Below are 26,891 nucleotides of genomic sequence, written 5' to 3'. Positions count from 1 at the left end.
TTATTATGTATGTCATTTTATCATGCAGTAACCATTTTGTTAAATAAAACTTTTTTCAATCAAAATTTAATAAGAGAGTTGTAAAACTAGAGTATATGAGGAAATGTGTTTTAAATTACTGAATGAACCTGGTAACAGAAACAATTTAAGGAAAATATTTTTGTCTGCTTTTATTTGAATTAACCCAAAGTTTATAGGCACTCCTTTTCTTCACACGTCACAAAGTTTTACTGAACTACATTCAATATTTAATTAAAAAACATTAGTATCAATGTTTGTCAGTGAAATCAACATTATAATGTAAGTTATAATTTACTGTTTTATATTATTTAACTTTAAAAAAATGTAACCTTTGGCTTTATTGTTCTGTGACACAAGCATTTACATGTCTTAACTTCATCTCTAACTCAAATAATCTTTCACATACACTAAACATCTATGTCCAAACAGAAAGAAAGCTAACTGCTCAGTTTACACATCCTTTCAAATTTCTTAAGGCTGTTTTCAAGGGAGGAGAAGTTTATTACAAACTCTTGGTAGAAGTCATGCCAACTTTCTACACAAACCAGACTTGCAAAATAACAATAACTCTGTCTAGTTGTATAGATATTTTATAACCAATAAAAATAATTTATTTTAAACTACAATCTACTAATGGATATTTCAAATTTGTGCACAGAATTTCTTACAAAATAAGTTAAACTGCTTTTAGCATTGTTGGCATTGTTTATCACCTCAAAATATATTAGTTAGATACAGTTAATTTGTCTTTAGGTTTTAGTTTTATGTTTTAGTTAATTGTGTTATGTTTTAAAGTGCTTAGTATAGGCTCAGTATAGTGAGTGAGTGCAACAACATTCTACAGAAGGCTAAAGTATCTCTACTGATAATACTTTAATATTGCCTGAGAACACACACATTGATATGTGAAACAATAAATGATAATGTTAAAGAATAGGAAGAAAAAATAAATCTTTAAACTATGTAAAAATTGTGAAGTCTTGCAATTAAGAATATAATGAAAACAAAATATTTTAAGATATGACAAAAAATGGGAAAGTATTTTTCATAATTTTAAACATTTTGTTCAAAAAAATATATTGATGATAATATTGCAGATATTCAATCTGAGTACAAATAAGTAAAATAGAAGTATACCAAATCATTGCTTAAAATACGTAATTGGAATAATCTCATTCTTTGTGTAGAAAATACTTGTAATGTTTAACAAAATATTCCATGTTTTGTGAAGGTATGTTAAGATATTTCAAAATTACCATATTTGTTGTAGAACTTGCATTGATCTCAATACAGACTAGGCCCAATGGAACTAAACAATAACCTTAGAGTTGAAGAAGGCTTCTTACATTTTTCACATTATATATATAGTGCAATGTTAACTTACAAAATTTCTTATCAAACATCTAAATATTTTAACATGTACTTAGTAGTTTTGGGTCATTTTTTGTTGAATAATCGTTTAATTAAAACAGAACTAAAACACAGACAGCAGAATTTTTATTGTCCACTTGCTTTTTGCAAAAAAGCAGGAATTTCCACAGATGTATTAGTGACAGTCGCCTCACCAACAAATTCTCTGTGCACTTCAGCCAGTACTACAGTGTCAGCTGTTAGCCTAACTAATAGTTCCCTGGTTTCATCTCCACATGGCACTCTGCATGGAACTGGATCACTTCCAAATCTCAGTACTTCTCCACGACCCAGTATCCTCAGGAAGCGTACTATTGATGGGTAAAGTATCTTCTGTATGTCCTTTTAAAATGCATGATCATTCTATACTAAATCTGTGTTAGAGTAGAATCTAATTTATTTTGTGTCTCTAATAAATATTCAATATTAATATTTACATTATAATAATTACTGGGGTAAAAATTATTAAAACAGTCTTTCTGGCATACAAACACTGAAGATTTTTTTCTTTGTTGTTGTTGGTTGTGGTGGTCAGCTATTTCATTTTAGAGTTCTTTATTTTCTTTAATGAGTATTTAACTGTTAGTAATGTAAAACTAGAATGTTTCATCAGTCTTTTTATTCAGATTTTTGAAAATGATTCACAATTAAATTGTAGATTTAGAAAGAAATTATGTTAATGGTATTTCAAAAATACTGGCTTTAACAAAATTTTGTGTGTATATATGATTTAATTTGAAATTATGTATGTAAAAATACAATAATGGAAATAATTATGGAAACACACAAGAGATATGCAAGACAAATTGTGAGTTTATTGATGGCACAAAACATTATCACAGAAAATACTAAAGAAAAGTGAATAAGCTGTACTTGACTGTTTTGATTTACAGACATTATACCCTATATTCATGCTGATATGTAGTACATTAATATATGATTGTGGAATAATGTTCCAAATGCCATATGTTACTTTACTAAATTCTTCCAATTTGTTTGATCACCTATTAATCTTTTCAGTTTTTACGTAGCAAATAGAACATGAAATGTGTTTTATGTTGGAACTTTGTATTAACCAAGACAAAATTATATTGATTCATTGAATTTGCTGTATGCTTGGGATCATTCTTTTTCCTGAAAATGAAGCCCTGCCCAAGAAATTGTTTTTAAGGGAATGGTGTAATGGTTTAGAATAAGTCAGTGTTTGTCAGCAGTCAGGGTTCCATCAGTTTTGTGTAAATAACTAGCACCATTTGCTGAAATGCTACTTCAAACTTTTACTGATCTCCCATCATGTTTCACTGTAAGTTTTGTAAGTTGACTGATATCATTCTTCTCTTTGCAATTTGTCATTTGTTCTTGAAAAAAAAAATCAAATTTGGATTCACCTTTCTTTTCAACTTTTCTAATTAGTCTGTGTGCCTATTGAGCAGCAGTTTTCAAGCAGCTACCTGTCCCATTGAGATAATGCTTATGTATGTCTTACCATTTGTGAGGTAACACGTATATTTGCAGCAAGGTCATTGGTAAGATTTCTGTTCAACCATCATCTGTTACTGGATGAAAGCCAGTAACAATTTAAACTATTAGTATACTATTGTGCAGTTCATTTGCACACAATAAATGGATAGTATTCCTATAATTATTTCCAATACTGCATGTACTTGGATGTGTGTGTGTGTGTGTGTGTGTGTGTGTCATGTTTTGCCAGCTTAATCTGAGAGTAATACCAAAATTCAGCATTTAAATTGTTCAAAAAATACTTTATCTCATTTCTTTACATTAGAAGATTTTTCAAATGTTTTTCTCTCTTAGAAAGAACACTAAGAAAATATTTTTATTGATCTATTTCTTTATACTAATGTTTTTTCTCTTTGTAAATGAATATAAGGGAAAATCTGTTAACCATGAACACCTTATAAATTTTTTATTTCAAAAGTGTCAGTGCTGCTGTGAAGAAGAATTTGCTGGCAAGCATGTCAGGTTCAGCACCTGCTAGCCCACGCACAGAAACATCTGCGACTCCACATGGGTAAGTGAAAACATTTATTATTTTATTTAACTGCCTATAGGTAGTTGATCATTTAAAGATTATAGATGAAAGGAGCACAAACAGTTTTTTTAAAAGACAAAATCAGAATTAAAACTTCTCTTACTGGCACCTTATATAAATTAAGAATTGGAGGAAAACTGTTAAAATAATTGTACCTTTACCTCAAAAGGACATTTCTCACTTTGAGATTATGGGTGCTTTATAAGAGTGACAGTCAACTCCCATGACTTTATTATACAAGGAACTGAAGAGTTTGGTTATGCTGTTCACTAGCTCCTTTCCCTCAAATCTTTCAGTTAAAGACAGCTAGGCACAGGTAGCTTTGTGTAGGTTTGCATGAAAAGTCTGAGGCAAACAACAAAGTAGTTACTTTTATGTTACTGTTCTTTTTATAAGTCAGTTTGACATTTATTTTGTGAGGTCAGGGCAAGTTATTAATATACACTGATCATAAATAAGCCTGTAAATATAACTTTTGATCAAAGTGGTTCGCCAGTTTTATAACTGAGTTGACAGGATCAAATGCATTTTTTTTCTCAATAAAATTCTCCCAGTCAGGCCATTTGTTTTATTTATGCATAAATAGATAAAAGGTCTATCCCATCATTGAACTGTAAACTTTGTCTCACAAAGTAACATGATTTTCTGATATTCTTGAATTTTTAAAAAGAATATAACTTCAGCTTTTTATGCATTTCTTTTCAATAATACTATGGCTTTGCCGGTTTACAGAATACTAAGTTTTATTTTAGTTCAAAATAAGGCAAATTAACATTCTTGGTAATGGTGTTCATAGCTCACAAAGAGCTTGTCAGTGGTATTTAAAAATAAAATTTGGAATTCAGCTCCTGCATTTGGTACAGCACAGACATCTTTTTTTAGGGACCTTTGTATTTAATAGCAACGTAACAAAAACAAAAAACAATTAAAGGTTTATAAGTTTTAAAAAACAAACTTGTAGACTAAATATTAAAATAACCTATAGTGTTATAAGAACATGCAAAAGTTAAAACTTTCAAGGTTATAAAAAAGTCAAAACATTTATTCAATTTTGCAGTCTTGGAGGAATATATGTGATTGTTAATTTGACATTCAATAACAGTACATTCAATTAATATACTTTCTAGTTTTATTTTAAATTGAGAAAGTGTTAAAGAACAAAATTCCAAGATGATACTCATCTCTTTACACAAAATATCTGTATTTCTCATTTGTCCAATTATGAAATGTGTATGCCATTATCTTTGAGCTAACTCCCACATAAAAGTGATGTTTTTTCCTCAGCATTGCGCAGTACAAATCAGTTGATTTTTCAATTTGTGTTCAGCTTACTGAGATTTCTATTTATACAAAGAAACTTAGTTTTCATTTTACATTAGTTTTTGTTTCAAGAGCATTGAATATTATTATGAGTGACAGTGACTTGAACTTTGTCATGTGAAGGTAACAAAGCTATAAACATGAACTTGTTTCAACTGTGCTTCTGGAAGCTTTATTTTTGAGGATATAGGAGCTATAATGCAACTTCTTATTGGTTCCCTCATGCATATTAGGCCTCCTTCCATTCGTTACACACACACACAAACATTTAAGGATGACAAATTTGATTGATTATTCTCCCCACCTGCATTTGCATTGGATACTGCTTTACTGGTAGAAAATTCTCACTTTTCCAGTCTCATTCTGGATATAACATCTCAGATATATTTTCTTCTGTCTTTTTATCCCATTATATCCATTGGTTCTTCTCATTGCCTACTCCATGAAACCAATTTTCAGAATTGCCTTGTTCTTCCTTCTTCACCCAATAATTTAGTTCACCTTTCATCACATTTCTCAGTCTTCTTGTCTTTGGTGATATTCCTGATTCACTGAAAACACAGACTGAAACAGGGCCTGGTATCAACCCTTGTTATCTTGTCTAGTCTCTTGTCTTTCTCCACCTCCCCCATACTAATTTCAGGTTTCCTTCTTGTCTTCCCATTTCTTGACACCAGTGACATCCTGTCATGTCATGTCCAGTGGGTTCCCATCTTCCATACACTGCCAACCTTAAGTCTCAGGTTCCTGCAGACAGGTAAGCTCTTACCCATATCTATCATCATTTCTCTTCCTCTTCCAATTTCCTTTCCTTCCTTCAGCCCCATCTATATTCAGTGTCTTAATGATATGGTCTGAGATCTTTTGATAAAATAAGCTTTCAAGAGGTTTGTCCCATTTTTAAATTTTTATTCTTGCTTCAAGGTCTTCAAGAAGACCAGACTAGCATCCATTTATTGACTTCTTGTCTCTCAACGAATTTCTGATCATTCCACTATTTTGATAGATAGTTGCCTTTCTACATACCTTGATTGCTCTGTCTCCCAAATATTTTGTACATTTCATCTGTCATTCCATGTTCTTCCCTTTGGCTTATTCTTAGCCCCGTTTGTCTACAGTTAAGTTGTGAAAGCCTTCTCTCCCTACCTTCATGGACTGGGCCTGAGATTTCATTTTCACATGGATGATTGGCTTTTATTTATCTCTTCTCTCACACCTCACTTCTTCTGAAGAAGGCTGCTTGAATGGGATGGTTTGTGAATTCTTTTTCACATCACTACAGTATTTAGTATGTCTAGCCCTTTTCTTCAATTCTTGTTTTGGTCAGGCTCAGCCTTGGCTTCTTCTTCTGTACTATATGTAACTCCAGTCACCAAGATTTGTATATCTCCTTTTCATCCTGCATGGGAAATGCTTTTGCTTTTGAAGACTGGCTTCCCTTGGGGTGTGCACACATGCACCTCCATACAAGACCACTTGTATATTTCCTGGGAATCTTAGTCCTCAGTTGTGATTCTCTCTTCTCTTCTTGAAGATTTGTCTTGGTGGTGGACCATACCAATACTGTGGTTGTCATTCCTTTACCATATGCAACAGGATTTCCATCTCTTTACAGATGCTTCCTTCTTCTCTGAACAACAACATTAATTCTAGCATTTGGGCACAGGAGTTTTCACTCTACCTCAATGTACTCAAAATTCTTGCTGTTCATCAAACACGTTCGTATTTCCTCCTCCTTCTGGTGGATTGTTTCATTGGTATCCACTCTGACAATTCCACTGTTTGTTGTGTCAGCCATAAAGGAGGCACCTGCTTCAACTCTTTTTGCTTTTGAGTAATGGACTTTCTCTTCTAAACTCATTTCCATTGAGTTCATTTCATGGTTTGCCATGTGCAGGGTCTTTTAACCTGGTGGGAAATCACTTCTTTCAGTCAACCTGTGTTTTGCCCACAGAGTTCTCTTCACCCTTAAGTATTTTGTAAAGTGTGCTTTCAGTTTGGCATACCCTTTGTAGATGACTTTGCCAGTCCTCTCAGCTCCAAGCTTCCTTTTTTCTTGTCCCCAGTCCCTCAACATTTGGCCCTAAGAGACATACACACACACAGACTTACTTACGTTTGGCAATATTCTCCTGTTTGGTTTCTCCCCAGGTTCTTGCTTTGCCATGTGATATGATGCTACTTTGTTGGCCATCTTGGTTCCTCTTTGGCCAGTTCAGCCCTGATTTCCTCTGCTTCTTAGATTGATGTCTGGAGCCCTTCTTCCTCTACCCAATATTCCCTCTCTATTTCTTCAACCTCACAATCACTTTTTCATCCAAAAGTTTCATCCCTTCATCTTCACATATGGAATATGTCCAGTCCATTGCCCTTATGGCTGGACTATTCAGTTATGTAGCCTTCTTATCCCATTCCTATTGTTCATCCACTTTGTCTCTCAGCAGAAGTAGCAGATTTCTCACCATATTTCTATCTGCCAATCTTGGCTATCTACTGAGAAGCCTCTTTCAGCCTTTTTCACTTGGTTGTTTGACCTTACTTTGATATCCACCATCACTTATTATTGGGCAGTCTTATCCACTGCATTTCATCTTTTCTGTTACCATAGGATGTTTTTTCCCCTGTCTTTTCCAGGGATTCTAATCCTTGCTTCTTTGGCAATCCCCCTCACCTAACTCTTATGTCTAACTGGGATGTCAATGTAGTGTTGCATGGTCTGAAACCTGCTCAGTTTTAGCTGTTGACTTCATTCTCTTTATACCTCCTTTACCTTAAGATTTTCCTTCTCATTTGTTGTTGCCATCATTTAGATATCTATACCCTTGATTCTTTTGACACTCTCTTCCATTACATTTATTTCCTCCTTTGCCCAGACCTGTCTTTTTTTTCCAAAGACTTCAGCCTCTTTGAAAGATGACTGTTATTTCCCATCTACCTCTTACCTTTCTGACTCTCACTTTTGTACTCATTTAATCTGGCCTTGGACAACATCATTTAAGTGGGCATGTGGACAACTCCTCACATTTTCGTCACTTGTTATCTACATAATCTGGCTGTTTCATTTTTTTTCTGATTGCCATTCTTCATTCAACACACCATCTTTGAGATAGGTAAGTATATTTTTTTCTCTCCCTTTCTGTCTAATGGGATATCACCAGGATAGCTGTTGCTTCCTAGTATATGCTTTTTCTTAAAACTTTGGTCAGGGGTAGCTGAAAACACTGTTAAGATGGTGTTTTGCAAAACCACTAGAGGTATCTTTAAAGCATACAAAAGTCACTCAACTGCATTATCCAAGCAGTACCATTCCATGGACTGTCATGGAAAAAATCAGTACCAGAGAGGTAAATGCTCTCTTCTTTATTTTGCACATGTTGGCTTTTAAAGATAGGATTCTGCAGTCACTCATTGCACTGTTTTCAGTAAAAGACCTTTTGGCGGGTGTCTGGGTACATCTCAAGCCTTCTGAGCATGAATTCTCTCCTACCTCCTCTTCAAGTGGAGCACAGAAAACCCTTTTCACTTTCCAGTTCCTACCTGCTGGAATGATAGACATTTGAGGTATTCTCATTAATTGGGCTAGTACAATACAGCAAGTGCAATAAAATGCAGATTACCCCTCAAACAGCTGGTAGGCCCTCCTTCTGCACTGTATTCTGAATGACCAATTGAGTCAAGGTGAGCATACCTCATTCACACTGATTACATCTTAACTACAGTCACTGGCTTACTGACCTCTTGTGTGCAAGTGCTCAGATGATCATTGATCTTATTTTCCTCTTCCTCCTCCCTTACATTCTTAGCAAAGAGTTTACACTGGTTTAGGTGATTTGCAGTTTTTCATGGGCCTGACCATATGGAAATCTACCATCAGGTACCACACTCCATGGATTTATCTTGGTGTGCTTTCTAAAGAGAACTCATCTTGGTTTAATTTTGCACTGGCCACTCCAGAAGTTTAATGTGGGATTCCAGTTATTCTGTGTGAGAAGATGAGGAATTGTCTTGGAATAATAGCCTAAAAATATATTTATAATAGATACTCCCCTCTTCAAACATTCCAACCTGACCTTTCCACTTCCTCTGCACTTTCTTGCCCCATCTTAGATTGGAGTTATTTTGAGTGCAAGTGCTTAAGGGATACTACTGTGCATGGAAGTTATGTTGCCTTCTTATCAGTGGAGGGCTTTTATTGCATGATGACATCATCATGCACATTAAACACATTAATTTTAGATGGGAATTAGCTCAATTCTAGTAACATGAAAATATCAAAGGCGGACATGCAAGAAGTTCAGCTGTTCTGTGTATGGAGGTATCTGTTGGAAATACATTTTTAAATTAGGAATATGTTAAGTTTTGTAACATTTTAGAAACCAAAATGGATAAAAAAACATGTTTTTATTTTTAAATTAAGGCATTTCTCTTGATTTTTATTGTATGTTTTATCATGTATTAATGTGGCTTTAATAATCCATATTAGGAGATAAAGGTATGTAGGCACTATAAATGTTAATGAAATAAGTTAACTACATGCATGAAAAAAGCTTCCATTTTGAGTAATGAACCTTCAAATAATTTTACAAAATATTCAGTTAGCAAGGTGTTAAAATGCCTTCAACTTTTTGTCCAGTTTTCATATCAGAGAAACTAAATTATAATGTAAACATAACTATTAAAAGAGAGAAATAGTCTTAACAAACTCAGTTTAAACTTTTTCACTCTGAAATATCTATTTAATTTAATGAGACAAATATGATCTGGTAGTTAGTGTACCAGATTGAATCTAGAGAACCATGCTTTGCATCCTGTTTAAACAAACAGTGCTCTACATTTTGGCTGCCTTATAACCATGACAGTGTCAAATGTCACTATTCAATTAGTATAGCATTGTGTGTTATTTGATTGGCTTCTTTCTTGTAGTCTGTCATTTCAAAATTATGGATGATTAGCACAGATAATTGTATAGCTTTTTTCTGTGAATATTTAAATCAATCATCTATTTAAAATTTTGTGTTAGGTGTGAATTGGGAAAAGAATTCTCTATCCATGGACAGACCAAGAACACTGACTATACAGAAGGAATTAAGAAACAACTTTCATCAGTTGGAGATGTTGTGAAACAAGAACCACAGCAAACCTCAGAAAATGGTAAGAAAAGTTTTATAACGTTGTTCAAGTAGAAGCTTGAAAACTGATAAATTTAATGTAGAAACAGTGCATAAAAAGATAAACTACAGAGTAAATGGTATATATTAAGAAATTGGTTTAAAATACATGAAACAGTATTTTGTGTGTGTGTGAAGTGGTAAATCAGGGTTAGAAATGAAAGATAACTTATTAACAAGTTTGAAACAGCAGTTTAAAGAATTTAGTTATAATTTATTACCTTAAAATGAAAGTCTTTCTCTCCAAGTTATCCAGACGTACCTGAGAAACAGTGTGAATATTGTACATTTTTGTTTCTAAAACAATGGTATTAAACACTTCCTTAAAGTAATCATGGGTATTACAGTGAATGTGATTATTCAAGTTTCTACTTAATAAGGTGATGTCTGAATTGTTTTCCAATTTACTTGTATTAAAAGTGCATTCAATCAAATTGAAATAAGAAGTTAGTATTGTGTAAGAACTTGATTTGATAGATATAGAATTACTGATAAATGTTCTTGGTTTTTTAATACAAAATTGTTTTTCTGTAAAATGTTATGAAAGCTGGCATGATTTTTTTATCCATTTTGAAACATTTCAATTTTTAGACACAAAAGTTTAAAGTCAACTTTCAGTTAATTTTAAATATAAAGCTTAATTTCCAACAAAAAATGTATACAAAAATGCAAAATATTTTCCCAGTCTGTTGTAATACCATCTGCTTTAGTTATAGAAGAAAGTTTTGAGGAACACTGTGTGTGTGTATGTGAAGAAAAAAAATTGTCTTTCAAACAAAATTTAAGTGTATGTATGTGTATATTGTACTTTTTTTCTATTTCAGCTGATTTTATCTTACAATCAGTTACATTAATGCTGTGCATTTTGTCTTCGATTTTACTTAATAATTTGATTTTATTGTACCTTGAAAAATTTTTTTTACCTTTCAGTGTTGATTGTTTCGATAAAATGAGAGTGGAGATATATATAGTTAATCCTTTATCATGGATTGTGAGGTGGGGGCTGCCTTCTTTTATGTTAGTAGTTCAAAATTACAAATGCTGTAAAAGATATCTTAGCCTTAACCCCCACTGTAAATGGTTTGGTCATTTTAGCCATCCTTGCAATCACCAAGGTAACCACAAAACTGTGCACACTATAACTGTTAATAAGGTAAATGTATCTTCAAGAAATTGGACTAGCTTTTAGTAATATTTTCAATTGTTTGAGGATTTATGGAGTTGGAGTCTGACTCGGATTCTGACTAGTTTGAGTGGAAAATACTTTTTCTCGCATAAAGATTAAAATACATTTGTAATATTACAGTTTACAAATTTTATTTTCATAACCTTTAGAATCTTCTAAGTGAATACCTTTTTTTTTCCATTATAACTTTTATTATTTTTGCTACCCTCATTTGGTTTGTGTAGTCAGTCTATTTGACTACACAAAATATAAATACTGCAAAACACAATGTCCTAAAACTTTTATAATTTAACTGGCTTTCAAATTAACTGATGTGTGTTTTATAATAATTCTTTACCTGCTCTAAAATTGTTGAAGAATAATTCATGAGAACGAACTATCATGTGTTAGGAGGCTGCAACATGCGAGTGTCAAGCATTGGCCTATAGCTTATTGAAAGCAGGGATGAAAAATTTTGAAGTGGATAATTTGGAAATAAGAAGTGCTTGTTGATATATAAAATTGAAGGTTTAAAAATTCATTTAATTTGATTAGGAATTAAGAAAGTAAAAATTAAAATTTGAATTATATCTTTATATTTTGATGCTAAATTTATTGGTATATATTACTAATTGTTTTTTGCTAGTAAAGTATGTTATGTTTTAAGTTTTGAATATAACTCTTTAAAAATGTGATGTGCAATTTACCCACCATTATACTTGGTTAGCAGATTTCCCATAAATTTTGCCAGCTCATAATGGCCAAATTATTCAGTTATTTAAAGTATTTTACTTTGTGAAAAATAAAAAGTTGTTGATATAACTTTAAAAAAATTGCTGTTTATTATTATTATTAAGGCAAAAGGGAAAAAAATCTTATTTCTAGTAAGAACATTTTGAGTTATTTTTCGTATAAAATTAACTGCATATACTGTTGTTATAGCATGGAATGCTGCTGCATCTGTGACACCAGAAGTATCACCAAGAAAAAAGCCCAGAAAACAACAGTTGTGAGTAGTTGTTTTTAACTATCAGCCAAAATTATTGGGAAAGTAATTGTGTTAACAGATATACAAGTATGAGACAGTGTATGATATTTAATATGACATATTAAGTTAAAACTTACTGTGTGACTATGGGTCACATTGCAACTACAAAATGTAATTCTGACCAAAAGTTTCAGGTTGATAGTAAAACACTGAAGAAATTCTGTCAGAGATTTAAATCCATTATATGAAACAATGTATTAAAGATTCAAAGAAAACATGAAATATTGTAGAACAACTTCTAAGTTTCCATTAAATAATATTATTCCATTCTAATGTTTGTTATTCATGTTCAAGAATTTTCCAAATAGTTTAGTTAATGCAAGTACCTCGTCCACCTATTCATGACTATTTATTTGGTAACATAAATAAAAACAAAATATTTAGTGATTTCTTTGGTCTTATACTTTACAGTTCATTATCTTAAGTATTACTTTAAACATAAAATGTAGCCATTGGCATTAAGTGGAATTTGAAGTTTTTATATTCTTATTATAGTATTTACTGTAATATTTATTTGAAACTTATTGATGTCTTTTAATGTTTTTTATCATTTTCGTCAACAATAGGTGTTCTGAGTTTTCTAAGTTTTTGCTAAATCACAAACTTTTCTTTGTTTTTTTCTCATAAAATCAAAAACTTAATATTCTCTTACTATGAATAGTAAAAAAATTGAGAATTTTCTAACTTCCTTATTTGTGTAAATGATTTATTTACAGTTATGTATGTTTTATATGAAACATTAATGCACAATGCCTAACAAAATGCTTATTAATTTAACTTGAAGTTTTGGTCAGATATCAAGTTTATCTAGTCTGTTGTTTTATATTTAAACTTGTACAGCTGCCAAGTGGGAAGTGTGAAAAGAGAGACAACCTTAAAATATTGCGGATTGAATAAGTAATATGGTTTGTTTCTGAAGAAGAAATTAGTAAAACCAATGTAAATAACATTTTGTAACATTCTGTATTATTACTTCAGGTGTGTTCATAAAGGCTGTTATGCTTTGAAGCTGTAATTTTTATATTACAAATTGCTGTCATATTGTTATTTTTAAATTTCAGAGCTGCCAATGAACTGATTGGACCACATTCTAGTGATGGAGAAGAAGAACTGGACAAAAATATCAATGAAAATAACAAAAAAGAAGATACTGACAGGGGTAAATATTTTGTATATTTGTTCTGTGAACTGTTCTTTATAAAAACACATTTTAAAGAATACAGTATTTGCAAATTATTTTATTACTATTCATGCCTTTGATTGTTTAAAATCTTTTCACAGTATCTTGACTTAATGTCATTTGTTGTTGGGTTACAACCACTTCTAAGATGTTTAAATCATCAGTAGTAAGTACATAAACGATGGGCCTGATGGTACCTGATGGTCTCAGGTTCAAATCCTTATCCTACCAAACATAATTCCCTTTTCAGCTGTGGGGGCATTATAATGTAACAGTCAAGAGTTGGCACTTGGTGGTAATAATTAGCTGTCTTCCCTCTACTCTTATGCTGCTAAATTAGGGATGGCTAATGCAGATATCCTTTGTGTAGCTTTGTGCAAAATTCAGAAAAAACAAACCTAAAAGGTGTGTTTTCTTAACAGTAATCTTGTATTTAGTCTTTGACCTTTCAAACCATTATAAATGTGATGACTTAAACTGTTACACAGTTTATGACTTACCATCAATTATTTTAATTAATTAATAGTTGATATGCCTTCAATATTTAAAAATTAAAATTATCATCAGAACTAGAAATTGCAAAAAAATTCTAGAATATGTGCTTTTACATTTACTTAAGTTACATGAAAGAAATTAATTCTTCCTAGATGTTGTAAAAGGTTTAAGAATTGATGAACAAGGTGGTTACAAGTAAACCCTTTAAAATTGAAAATGTCTTTCTATAGCACAATAAATGTAATATCTTCTACTTTGGATAAAACTGAAACGTATATCAGATATAGATATATAGAAAGAGTCATTACATTTTACTAAGTAATAACAGTATTCCTTGTTATGAATTAATATTTTATATCCTGATGCTAACTAGAGAGGGTGCTAAAATTTCTATATATGAACACAACTTTAGCACAGTTTTATATTTTCGTACAAACTAAAAAACACCATAGTTTAATAATAAATGCTTGTTTAAAATATTCATTTTCTAGAAGAACCAGTTAAGTGGGTGACATTTTGTAAAAGGCCTAGTATGTCATTACTTAGCAGTTACCGCCATACTTGGAAGTCTCGTCACAATCACTTTCAGAGATACAGTGATGTCAAACCTAAAGGTGGGTATATTTTAAACTAATTTTAGTAATTTGGAAAAAAGGTACACTTCAAAACTTGAAGTTATTTGTTTAATGTTATATAAAATTGTTTGTACATTGTAGGAAAATATTATATAACATTACTTTTTAAATGATTTTAGTATATAGCATGACTTTTTTTTGGAGTTGTCTTGTTTCAACCTTAAATTACATTATGTATTGCAAGTATTCTTCCTGGATAGTATATGTTATTTCTTAATTGCTTATGTTATAAAAGTACAGAAAATGGCCATTATTCCCTTCAAACTTTGCTTTTGTGACCTGGATAATGAAATTTAGAAACTAACCTATTTTCTATGTAAAAACGGGAAAATTTGCATTTGCATGTATTCATACTAAAGTTATTCAAAAATGTTTAGAAGTGAGTAGTTTTTCGAGATTTGCGACTGTAATGTAAGTCGCTTTCATGCATCAGCCCCCAAATATAGTTTCGGCATTCGACTTTATTAGACCAAGGTCTCTGATCAAATCATTGAGGTCTCTTTGGTTGAGGTAGTATTGGTTTCTCTCACCAGCTGCACCTCTGAAATTGTAATCAGGATCTTCAACGTCTACCTCTTCTTCTTATTTGCTGCTCTTTTCTGAGGGTGGCTGCTTTCTCTGGCGAAGTGAGTACAGGGAGCTCAGGGCAGTGTGGCACTGGGGTGATGGATGATGGAAGGTCCAGATACATGATAGATGTGTTCTTGCCAGCCCGATGTTTAGAAGGGTCCACCATGCAGAAGTAGCAATTGCTTTGAGTGGTCAGTGGGTTCATGCCAAATTCTTGGACAAGTGAACTTCATGGCTCTCTTTTCCCCTCTCTACCATCCTGCAAAAGAGCAAAATAAAATTATTATGAAGAATAAATTTATTTCATCCATAACTAATGTGTAAGAGGTTCATGGAAAATATTTTATATGTGATGTTTCTTCTATACTATCAGGAATTCCACCATTTTGAAGTCTCCGATAACCTCCCAGCCATACTCATCGTACTTCAAGGCTTATAGCAAGGTCTTAATGTTGTTGTATTCCACTTTGAGGTGCACCAAAAGATATTTAAATTTTAAAAGGTCTAAAATTTGTATAATATAAAATCTTACTATTCAAACAATAAAGATTGTCCGTCTTACCTTTTAGAGTTTTTTTGCAGTGCTCGCAGGTAAAATGAGGTGCCCAGGGTTTGTCTTGATCCCAGATACATCCTGATATTACAGCATTTTTCAGTTATTCAACTACCAATAATGCTACAAAGCTTTATGGTTACAGTGGAATATTTAAATAACAGATGATAAATATGATATAACAATGTTTGACTGTAGTTCAAAATAATCTCCTGTGGCAACACTCTTTTGGTGTATTTGAAAACCAAACAAAGTTAACAAATTCTTGGTGTCTCTGAGGATCAGAACCTCTGATTTTGTAACAGACATGGTTGGCACTAATATAGTCATGATTTGGTGATCATTTTCTTCCTGACATGAAGTACTATTATAACATTTGAAGCTTTCCCAAAAAACTGTTTTCATGTTCCTGAAGAAAAAAAAATCAATTACATTAGAATTTTTTAGTTTCAAATTTTGTAATCAGTTGTAGGTGTGTGTGTGTGCTTATCCTTCAGTATTTAATACCAGAGAATATTAGAAAATTAATTCATCACTAATATATGTTTAAGAACATTGTAAAATGATAAATCTGCACTGAACATCCTTACTTGACACCTCTTGTCTTTCTTTAAATTTACAATATTACTTATACCAAGATTTTATTTTCATATAGAATGTGCTGAATAAACTGTAAAGGAATAGATTTCAATACATTTTTTGTTTGTGTGTATAAATACACACACACGTACCAGTATGCCTTCTGATATTAAATTATTTTTTGTACAAAAAGGAAAGCAGTTTTTACTGATACTGCTATGTTATGTGTAAACACAACCTGTTCTGATTTGTTACTTGTTTGTTTTGTAAATTTACTCAGCTTATTGATTGTTAAAACCTATTTTTTATGATGTGGATAATTTTGGCTTCTGTTCAGACTGTGATACATACATAATAAAATGATTTTGAATATTCATTTCAACAAGTCACTTGACAACCAAAGTTGATGAGGAATATATTTTTATGTTTCTATGATACTGCCAAAAATTTATTTTTGGGAAGGGTATTTAATAACCCTATGAGATGTGAAATATCTTTACATTCAGGTGATAAAGATGTGTTCAAATTGAGGATTTATTATTTCCAAGATTAAGATCTCCCTTTTACTTAGTGGCATTGGAATACAAAAGAACATGGAACAACTTGGAGCACTAGTCATGTCTCAGCAGTGGTATGTAAAGTGTGGCACCATATAACAGGTGAGAATCTAAGGACCAAAAAGCCATCCATATGTCACAGGCAGTAGTGTGTGGCATGATAAAAAAAGAATCACTTATATAGAAATATTATGCAAGCCATGTGTACACAACACATCCATTTATTTGTTGTGTACCTGAAGCAGCTAGAGAAAAATGCAATTGTTCATGCAATTTCATATAAAACCATACTGACCAAGGCTCCTGATATATTGCCTGTGAATTTCTGTGCAACTGAACAGTTGAAGGTGGGCTTTGGGGAACCATCATCTTTGTACAGTAAGTGAATTTTGGAAAGCAACAAAGATTAGTGGCATTCTTTTAATGCAAAAGTCATGCTAAAACCTTTTACAATGGAAGCTGTGTTGAAGGGCTATTGTCAAGATGCACAGCTGTCAGACAGAACATGTGACATACTTTATCCTTATAAAATCTAGAAGGTATCAAGTTTTCTTTGATGACCAAAGTCTGAAATTCTATTTTTTTAAACAAATATCATGGTTTCCATAATTCTAATAATTTAGTCTGTTCAATTAATCAGTTTTATTGTACCTCATATATGTTAGTCATTTAAGTTTCTTTGACATGAATGTAAATTTTTTTCAATAGTTTTCACAAAAGGTAAAACTAATACTTTATCACTAAAGTTTAACCTCACAAAAACAGGTAGGAGTCATAATGTATGTCATGACCTTTACAGGCTTAAATTAAAAAATTATTTGAACAAATTTATTATCAATGTATGCTGGTAAACTTGACATCACAATGTAATTTATAATTTAACTATTAATATTAAACAAGTTTTGACTTCTTAATAAAGGAATATTTAACCCTTTTGCAGCAGGTTGTGGGTCAAAAGCCATGTCATAACATTCATTGATTTGCATTCAAAATTTTATTGAACTACTATTTTGTAAATTTATGTTGGTAAGTTTGGAATCAAATTGTAGATTATGATTCAGGTTTTCATATTATACATTATTAACAGCTTTAGAATATCCCCAGATTTGTTTCTCAGCCATTTTAATCTTTGAAATGTCTACCATGTTCTTTTGATCTATGATTTCAATGAAATAGGTTGTATTTTTAATCTGTTTAAGGTTTCATATTTTTTAAAATCTAAATACATCTTAGTTACTAAATAGGTTATAATGGAATTATTTGGTATCAGTGTATTATGATTTTTTGGTTATTCAACTGTAAATATAAAACTTAAAGTAAAAAAAGTTGCTTATAATGCATGTTTTTGGAACATTTTAGTGTTCCTTATTAGTAATTATGTACTATTATGAAAAATCAACTATTAGGATAAATTATGAATAAATCAGTCAAATCTTAAACTTCAGAACTAAAACTTGTATAACATTACATGTATACCATTAGTTTAAAATTTGACAAAATTTACCACAGAATGATCATTTAAATGACAGATTTTAAAACATGAAAACACAGTATGCTGCTGGTACATTGTACAGCATGTTTCTAAGACTTCTTTACAAAAACACCTCCTTTATTACCAGAGTTTTTTTGTTGTTATTTTAATAACAAGTAAATTAAATGTATATGAAACAAAACTTCTTTTGTTATGTTTTGGGAGATTTTTGCTTTTAGCCTTTTAACCACAGTTATTTAAAAAGAGTTTTGCATTAAAAAAATCTAAGTTTTTATTATCTCTGATTTTGCAAATTCATCAGATGATAAATAACAGTGAGCCTTGTAACTTCCTGTACTATCTTCTAATTAACTGTAATTATTTAATACAAAAAGGGATCCTTACTTGTATCAACCATTTCATAAATTGTTAAAGGAATGAATTAGCTTATGAACTTGGGTGTATTATGTTCTATTCTAAAATATTTATCCCTTCAGTGGCTGGTCAAAGCATTAAACATTTTTTTAAAGGACTGAAATACCAGAATATAATGCTCTCATTTTATAGATGTAACTATTCAAGCTTCATTACATATAATACCCCTCACACCAAACATGCTTACCCTTTCAGCCATGGGGTGTTATAAAGTAATGATCAATCCCACTATTTGTTAACAAAAGAGAAGTTTGAGAGATGGCAGAGGGTGGTGATGACTAGCTGTCTTCCCTCTAGTCTTACACTGCTAGATTAGGAATGGCTGGTGCAGCTAGCCCTTGTGTAGCTTTGTGCGAAATTCTAAAAACAAACAAACAATCATTACATAGAAAAAATGAAATGTTGGATAATTAGTTTTAATATGAAATTTATAATTTTATAGTAACTAATTTTTATTGGTTAAATTGTATGGTAATACATATAATTCATTTTGTCAAGATTGGATAAACAAACCTCTAAAAACATTTTTTTGCTAGTTAAAAATGTATTAATGGTAGTTATGTCAAACTTGAAAATGGTATTCCAAACCTCTCTTATGGTGACAAGTGTTGTGTGTGTGAGAGAGAAACAGCTAACAAAATTAACTTTGTAGTTATTAACATTGTCTTTTCTGATTGTTAATTTGATTTCAGATGAAAAGAAAACAACAGTCAATGATCTGGCTAATCAGAAAGGAGTACTACAGAAGTCCAATGGATGGAAATTTTATCACTTATCAGCACAGCTTGAAGAAGTGGTCAGTGACTAGTTATAATGGCAGTTTGTTTGTTTTTTTATATGAAGTAGAGAAATTATTGTTACCAAAACAATTACTTTCTATTTGGATAAAATTGTCTTGTGTGAGCTCATCTTAAAGCCAAGGAAATGGGGCATGGGAAAATTAGTGTTGTGTATATTAAATGTTTTATATTTTATATTTACATTATATTAAAGGTTTTAAGTTTTCTCTTTATAGTACATCATTTTTTAGTTGATTTTGCTATGACCTGCTTAAATGGTATTTTAAAATGACATTTGTTGTATTACTTGACTCACTTTAAAACTTAAGGAATAACAGTCATACATATACATAATGATTCAAACCTCAAGAAAAGACTATACGTGAATAAGCTTATTAGTCTCAAATATTTATAAATATATAGAGCTGACACATTATATTGGCCCGGCATGGCCAGGTCGCTTAAGGCTTTCAACTTGTAATCTGAAGGTCTCGGGTTCTAATCCCCATCGCACCAACCATGCTCGGTCTTTCAGCCGTGGGGGCAATATAATGTGATGGTCAATCCCACTATTCATTGGTAAAAGAGTAGCCCAAGAATTGGTAGTGGGTGGTGATGACTAGCTGCCTTCCCACTAGTTTTACACTGCTAAATTAGGGATGGCTAGTGCAGATAGCCCTCATGTAGCTTTGCGCAAAATTCATAAAACAAAACAAACAAACACGTTATTTCTGTGTATGAGAAATAGTACGATTGATTATTAAGATATAAATAAAACCATCATTGTATACGTTAACATTCAGTCTTCTTTGTTGATATTTGCAAAGGTAGTTTTAGCATTTTCTGTGCCTACCTTTTGTTGTAGTACTATTAAAATCTAAATTAAGAATAGTTCAGTAAGCAAATTAATTTCTTAGAATTCAAAGATATTTCATGGTTATAATGTTTAATTCACATTCATTTGTTTGTATTAGTGTCATATTGTAAACTTGAATGGTTTCTTTAAATGTATTTTACAAGTACTTACAGGATAGTATTAATTTATAACTACTAAGTTATGTATGTGTGGAAATTTATTCAAGTGTGAATTAAATTAGTAAAGAAAGCTAAATCTCATTCAGAATTAACTATTCTTTATAAAGAGTTATTTAATACCAAGATTTTAGGGTAACAACTGTAAAAAACTATTAGTATTTTAATACAGAAGTACATGAACAAACATCTACAATCATTTTACCACATAATCATTAAAATGTCTACCCTACATTTTATTTATTTTTTCTGCAATATGTAACTTGAGTTGTTTTTTTTATGACCCAAAGAAGAATCTAATACCAAACTTGCTCACCCTTTCAGGTGTGGGACATTATGGTGTGAGAGTCAATCATGCTCTTCATTGGTAAAGAGTAGCCCAAATGTTGGCAGTTCAAAATTAGTGATAGTAGTAGGTAACCTTAGTAGCTTTGCCATAAACAATCATGCCAAAAGAGAGTATTTGAACTGCAGAAAATTCACTGTTTTATGAGATGACAGAGAGATGAAACATCTTTCTGAACATTCTTTGATATCCCAAACACATTTCATGTCTCTCATCTATTGACACAGATAATTAAAAGATAGAACTTATAAAAGTTTTATTTTAAAGCTGTTCTATATTTTAAATTGTCCTTAAAACATGTCAAAAAAGTTACATTTTTAAGTTTCTTTGAGCCAAATATATAATGATGTATTTTTGAATCTCCCATTTCAGCAGTATTTTTAAATGATCCTATCATATAACCCAAATACAAGTAAACATTTAAAAGCAACTAAAGCCTCTTTCTTGAAAGTGGGTATATTCTTGTGTGAAAATTACCTATAAAAACATTTTTTCAACCAAAACTAGGACCACTTGCATACATGTTTTTGTTTTCATAAAAATCTGTTAATAACTGAACTTTAGAAAAAGGGATAAAGGATTTCAGTGTAGCAGTAAAGCAAACTTATAACAAGTAAAAAGAGGAGCCCAAAATGTGGTGCCTATGTTGGTTCAAGATTAAGGACAAATACTGAGAGATAGCTCTTGTGTTTCTTAAAAGATCTTTAAGGACAAGAGGTGATTTGTAACGTGAGACAAATATTGAAGAGAAGAGGACAGTTACATCTATTCAGTGAAATGCCTTGCATAGTAGAACTCACTTAACCTTGTTTTAAGTTTTCTACCTGACATGATGAGCTGCTAATTTCTGTTTTGAGGATATTCGTAGGAAGATTTAATGGAAGTATTGTAGAATGATTGTTTTACATAGTTGCTTTATAAGTATTGTAATCTGAAATTGAAGACAAGAAAGATGTATGTTTCCTTTTTCACAAGAATGTATATTTTAAATAGCTTCAAGTTTCTTAGTATAAAAAAGTAAGTACTAAAAAAAAAGTTTGTTTGGGCATAATGTCAGAAAGAAATATCAGTACAGTTACTATATATGAGAATACGTTTGGATAGTATATTGAGTATTCTTAGGAAGAAGGGTTACAAAGAAAGTACTTTAAAACTACTCATTTGATTATATCTTGCTTTTAATTCAGATATACATTTATAATACCTATAGGTGGAGCTGGAAGTATCTGTCTACTCAAGGATATCAAAAGTTTTGGATCTTTTAGAAAATGACCCCCCAGCTCTTAAGTGTAAGCCGTTAAGTTCAGACGAAGACAGAGTAATGAATAAAATCAATGATCTGATCAAAGTAAGTTTCTTTAGCTGATAGACTCTTAATTAGATATTTTACTTGTATACAATCATAAAGTATGATTAAAGTTATATGCCCATCTTTCTGTCTGTGAATAACAAATTATATATGTTTATATAATTAGTTATATGTTTGTGCTCAGTATAAGCACTGACAATGAAATATTGGATGTAATCACTAATTTTATATGCAAATTATTAATGGGACCCTGCACTGATTAATGAGATTATCTGAACCTTGATTGCATTTTTGTTTACAATTTTTTATGCAACTTGAATGTCATTAGAAACCATGTAAACTACAAACTCATGGACTTAGAGGAGATATAGTATGTAAGTTGTTTAGAAAAATGTGATTATTTTATTATTTATTAAAGACTTGATTGTTCTTTAGTCAAAACCAATTACATTTGCAAGATGCAAAATTAACATTTGCTTTGAAAGATCAGTAAATAATTAAAATATAATTTAGTGTTAACAGAGAATAAGATAAAACTAAACAAATAGAATGAAAAGATCCTGTTATACACAAATGGCTGTAAAAATTATAAAATATCTTTAAAAGTTCTACAATACATTTGTCAAATTTATTTAGTACATGCTCACGTGAAAAAAAGATGGATAATCTGTATTACAAGTGTAGCAATTCAAGGACACATAGCACACAATTTCCTGGTTTGGGGATCTGATATGTGGAAAGACAGGTATACTGATTTGTTTCAGATTGAAAGATATGAACATGACATTGTATGAAGTTAAAATGAAACACTAGATTTATTGTTGAAAAAGTTAAGATGAAAATCAGATAACATACTGGAAGAGTTATTGCAGGATATTGAAATAAGATGTGAGGTAGTTAAAGGAAGGTAAACGTTGTTTAAATAAGTGGTTGTCATTAAAAATAAAAGTTAAAAAATAGACTTCTATAACCAAAGTTCAGCCTTAAATGATTAGCAGATGATAAAAGTAAAAATTAAATAGAAATAGAATTTCACTGGAGAGCCATGACCCTCTCAAATCAATATTTGAGAATACCAAACCTGGTGTCATAATTCATTTTCTCCCTTTACTTGGCCAATCAGAAAATTGGATTTCAATAACTTTGAAATATCTGTCTGCCCTATGTGGCAGTCATAAAGCATAGCGTAAGATAAAGTAAGCCAAATTTAGCACATTATTGTGACTGAATTTGAATTTTTCAAATTACAATGCAGAAAACATTGAAAAGTTGTACAAAAATGTATGAATAGAGAAATGAAATACTTATGTAACACACATGTGCCATACCATCTATATACATATACTCGGGGATTTCTATTATCAATAAGGTTAGATCCTGCATCTTTGAAAAAGTGCATTAAATATTAATTGAATGTATTGGTTGAGGAATGTTCACTGTAATACTAAATTTACTATATACATCTAGAAAAAAAGTGGCAAGTTTTTAGGAATATGTACAGGTATTTATTCTCCAGATATGTTTGTGAATTGATGACTTCAGTCTGACTTACTCTGTAATGTCAGAGTTTAAAGTTGATGTTCAGGTAAATAAGAAAAATGCTCTTGTCAGTTGTGCAGATTGCATACTGGATTTGCCTAACCTCTAGAGCTTCTACTGAAATGCATATCTTCAGTTTATTTAGTATATCCACATACTGTATTTAGTCTCTTCTACCATGAACTATTGCTAACTCAGTGTAGGGTATAACAATTAGGTAAAAACTCTGAAATTAAATACATAATGCCATTTTCAATGGCACTCTGTAAAAAGGCTGTGGTATGCACACATTTGAGCACATTGTTAAAAACATAGAATAGTCAATTAACCCTAGAATCCAAGTATTAATTTTCAGTCATTAACACCAAGTGGTATGAGATCATAGTAATTCTGTGATGGCATTCTACAGTTAAGTGTGTCAGGATCACAGGACATGTCTGTGTAGCAACTTTCAAAATTTAAGTAAAAAGTATAGTTTTTATACTATTTCAATGATTTTTACTGTAAAATATTTTATAATTTATATTTTGTTATTTTATTATATTTGGAACAGGTGATATCAATATATACCAATGATACAAGTCCTTATTTATTTAATATTATTAAGTTTATTGTGTTCAAACAATCCATATGAACTAACTTGCTAATTTTGAAAGTAAACTGTATTTAACCCACCATGCCTCTGAACTTTCTTTTCTATGATTGTTTGATTCTTTCAGATGTCTGAAAGAACCTTATTTTAGTTGTACCTTTCTGGCATTTGGGAAAAAAAGTAGTAGGCTTTATTTTGTGTGTGGAGATTTAAAGCTTTTGAAAAATAGAAGACTTGAACTCGTTCGTGAGAATCGACAAATAAACACGTCTTGCTTTAACTTAAATTATATGTATATGTAATATATCTTTAAAAACTTATCTTTTAGGGAAATCTACAGAGAAGCAAGCTGTTGCAAGATCAGATGACAGAAGCAAAGCAACAAATGTTAAAAATTTTGGAGCATAAACCAAGCATTGTAGAGATAATCAACAAATATGCCAGCAAAAGACCACTAAAGAAAAAAGAGAAAAGCTAGAGTGTGTAGCAATGTTTGTTATAGAATCTAAGTGATTAAGTCAGTAAAGTATTGAAGAAAATTTTATCAGTATAGTACCTGTTAACATTATTTGTAAAGACAAATGTTCATAATCAAGGAAGCACAATTGTGTGGACTCTGTACATAAAATTTTTAAATTACATAATGTAATTTTTAATATGGACCAACTCTTTGGACATGTGGAGCAACTACAGTATGCCATTTTTAACAAGCATCAAGAGATATGATAAATAAACCTTTGGATATCATATAGTGTTTATGCTAGTGTAAACTTAGTTTTACCTTAAATATACCTTGCGTCTCTTTAATTTGTTTGGCATTTTTTAATTGTAATATTATTTGTACATTTTTATTATTCTTTAAGTTGTATTTTGACAAATTGAATATAAAATTTCTAAACTATCTGCATGGGTTAATCTGTGCTGATCTAGTGTTATAAATTTAGACTTGCTGTTATTTTTAGTATTTCAATATTCTTTTAGTCTTAGTTAATAAAGGTAAAATTCTGCTGTCATTTTAAAGAATTTTAAGATAACCAAAAATGAGACCACGTACTTTTTGCTCCTTAAACCAAACTTTTGGATACTTACATCAGTCATGATATGGCTTGTATAACAATTTGAATAATGTTCTGTATCTATACCTTCCAAAATCTTGGTCAGAATCAGATATCTGCTACTGCTTGATAATATTCAAGCATTAATAATATAAGAGTTTTAAAAATGTATTCCCTCCCTTTTTCTGACAGTTTCTTATCTTAAGATAAATTGAGAAGTACAAAATTTTAAATATTTGTAATTGTTATGGAAAATGAAATGATTGAAGTAATTGTCTTATGAAATTGGAAATATTTTGAGACAAACATTCTGTAAATATATATATATATATATATATATACATACACACATAAAGTGGACATTTAGATGAATTCTGTTAAGACATGTATTAACTACTTTTTTATTGTCCCTCTTTCCCAAGAACTGTTCATTACAGTTATCCTGTTTTAAGGGTGATTATTTTCTACTATATTATATTACTTTATATGCAAAAAAATTCTCCATCAGTGTCTGCTGTGGTCCTAAAAGCACCAGTTCTTGAAGCTCCTGAATTTGTTATAAGACATCTGGTCACTGTAAATATCCTACAGATATGTGGTCATCTTTTGTCCCACTGTGCAGGCATTACTGTTACATAGTCTTTGAAACGTGAATCATGTTCATCTCACTTTGTATGAAATATTATGATGGCCATCATTTCTGCATAGTTGGTTTTTTTTCTGTATATTGAAGTCCATGTGGACATTCTTTAATGTAGATTTTTTTTTCTGTGTGGTGATTTCCTCTTGTGCCACTTTTTTTTTGCAACATAATCGACCTTGATCATGTGTCATCCAGGTGAAGTTTTATCTTAATAAATGGTCTGATATCTGGTGATTGTTGTGTAAAAAGAATTCATATATCTGTTACAGACAATATCCATGTTTTTAAAACATCTTTGTATGCATATTGTTATATATGAACTATTAAATATGCACCTCTTCATGCAATAGCTACAGCAGATTTTCCATTTTTTTTTTATCACTTCTATATACATATTTTTTTTCTCTCTGTATGTAATGTGTCCCAAAGATTGTCATAAAGCTTTGGCACCTAAATAGCATTAAATAATTATACGATGAGTGACAAGTGCAAGTTTTTAGTGTTTTTTTAACACTCATTTCTATTAAGTTTGATAGTCAAGAGAAGATATGTTTTTGAATGAGTTGGACAACTTTTATCAGTGAGTTTTGAAAAGTATTAGAGCACTCTGTTATATACTAGTCCAAGGTTATAGCTACAATATTCCATTGAACATGCCTTGCACCTATATCTGTGGAGGAATTACAAAAGTGATAGTAAATCTTACAATTCAGTGAAAAGAAGCCATGTTGACAATAAATTCTGCTGACTACACCTGCACTGGGGTATCTGCCTTGGTTGTTTAGCTAACGTGCTTTTACTTCAATGAATTCCTATATTTCGGTTCCTGAGCTGATAGTATGTTTTGAAAATTAAGAAAAACAGCTAAATATTCATACTGTAACTCCTTCCTTCTTACTTCACTAGTTTTTACTTGTGAATTTGAACTGTTTCGGG

At 31.1% G+C, this 26,891-nt stretch overlaps 1 protein-coding gene across 5 annotated transcripts in view; it reads left to right on the top strand.

The window, feature by feature from the left end:
* The window catches only part of LOC143236789 (uncharacterized), an 89,753-nt gene extending 63,449 nt beyond the window's left edge, over positions 1 to 26,304 (top strand). For 3 of the 5 annotated variants that reach the window (XM_076475348.1, XM_076475344.1, XM_076475345.1), the window contains exons 13-21: positions 1,548 to 1,752; positions 3,371 to 3,463; positions 9,825 to 9,955; positions 12,080 to 12,146; positions 13,247 to 13,344; positions 14,352 to 14,474; positions 19,353 to 19,456; positions 22,028 to 22,165; positions 24,586 to 26,304. In XM_076475348.1, the coding sequence (XP_076331463.1) occupies positions 1,548 to 1,752; positions 3,371 to 3,463; positions 9,825 to 9,955; positions 12,080 to 12,146; positions 13,247 to 13,344; positions 14,352 to 14,474; positions 19,353 to 19,456; positions 22,028 to 22,165; positions 24,586 to 24,735 (1,109 nt within the window). In that variant the 3' untranslated portion in view covers positions 24,736 to 26,304. Of the gene's footprint in view, positions 1 to 1,547; positions 1,753 to 3,370; positions 3,464 to 9,824; positions 9,956 to 12,079; positions 12,147 to 13,246; positions 13,345 to 14,351; positions 14,475 to 16,768; positions 16,857 to 19,352; positions 19,457 to 22,027; positions 22,166 to 24,585 lie in introns of those variants that run through there. The other 2 variants (XM_076475346.1, XM_076475349.1) reach the window with 2 other exon arrangements.
* The last annotated feature ends 587 nt before the right edge of the window (positions 26,305 to 26,891 follow it).

This window comes from Tachypleus tridentatus, chromosome 13 (genome assembly GCF_004210375.1).
Source record: "Tachypleus tridentatus isolate NWPU-2018 chromosome 13, ASM421037v1, whole genome shotgun sequence".
NCBI lineage: Eukaryota > Metazoa > Arthropoda > Merostomata > Xiphosura > Limulidae > Tachypleus > Tachypleus tridentatus.
This window is presented reverse-complemented; position numbering and strand designations above follow the sequence as displayed.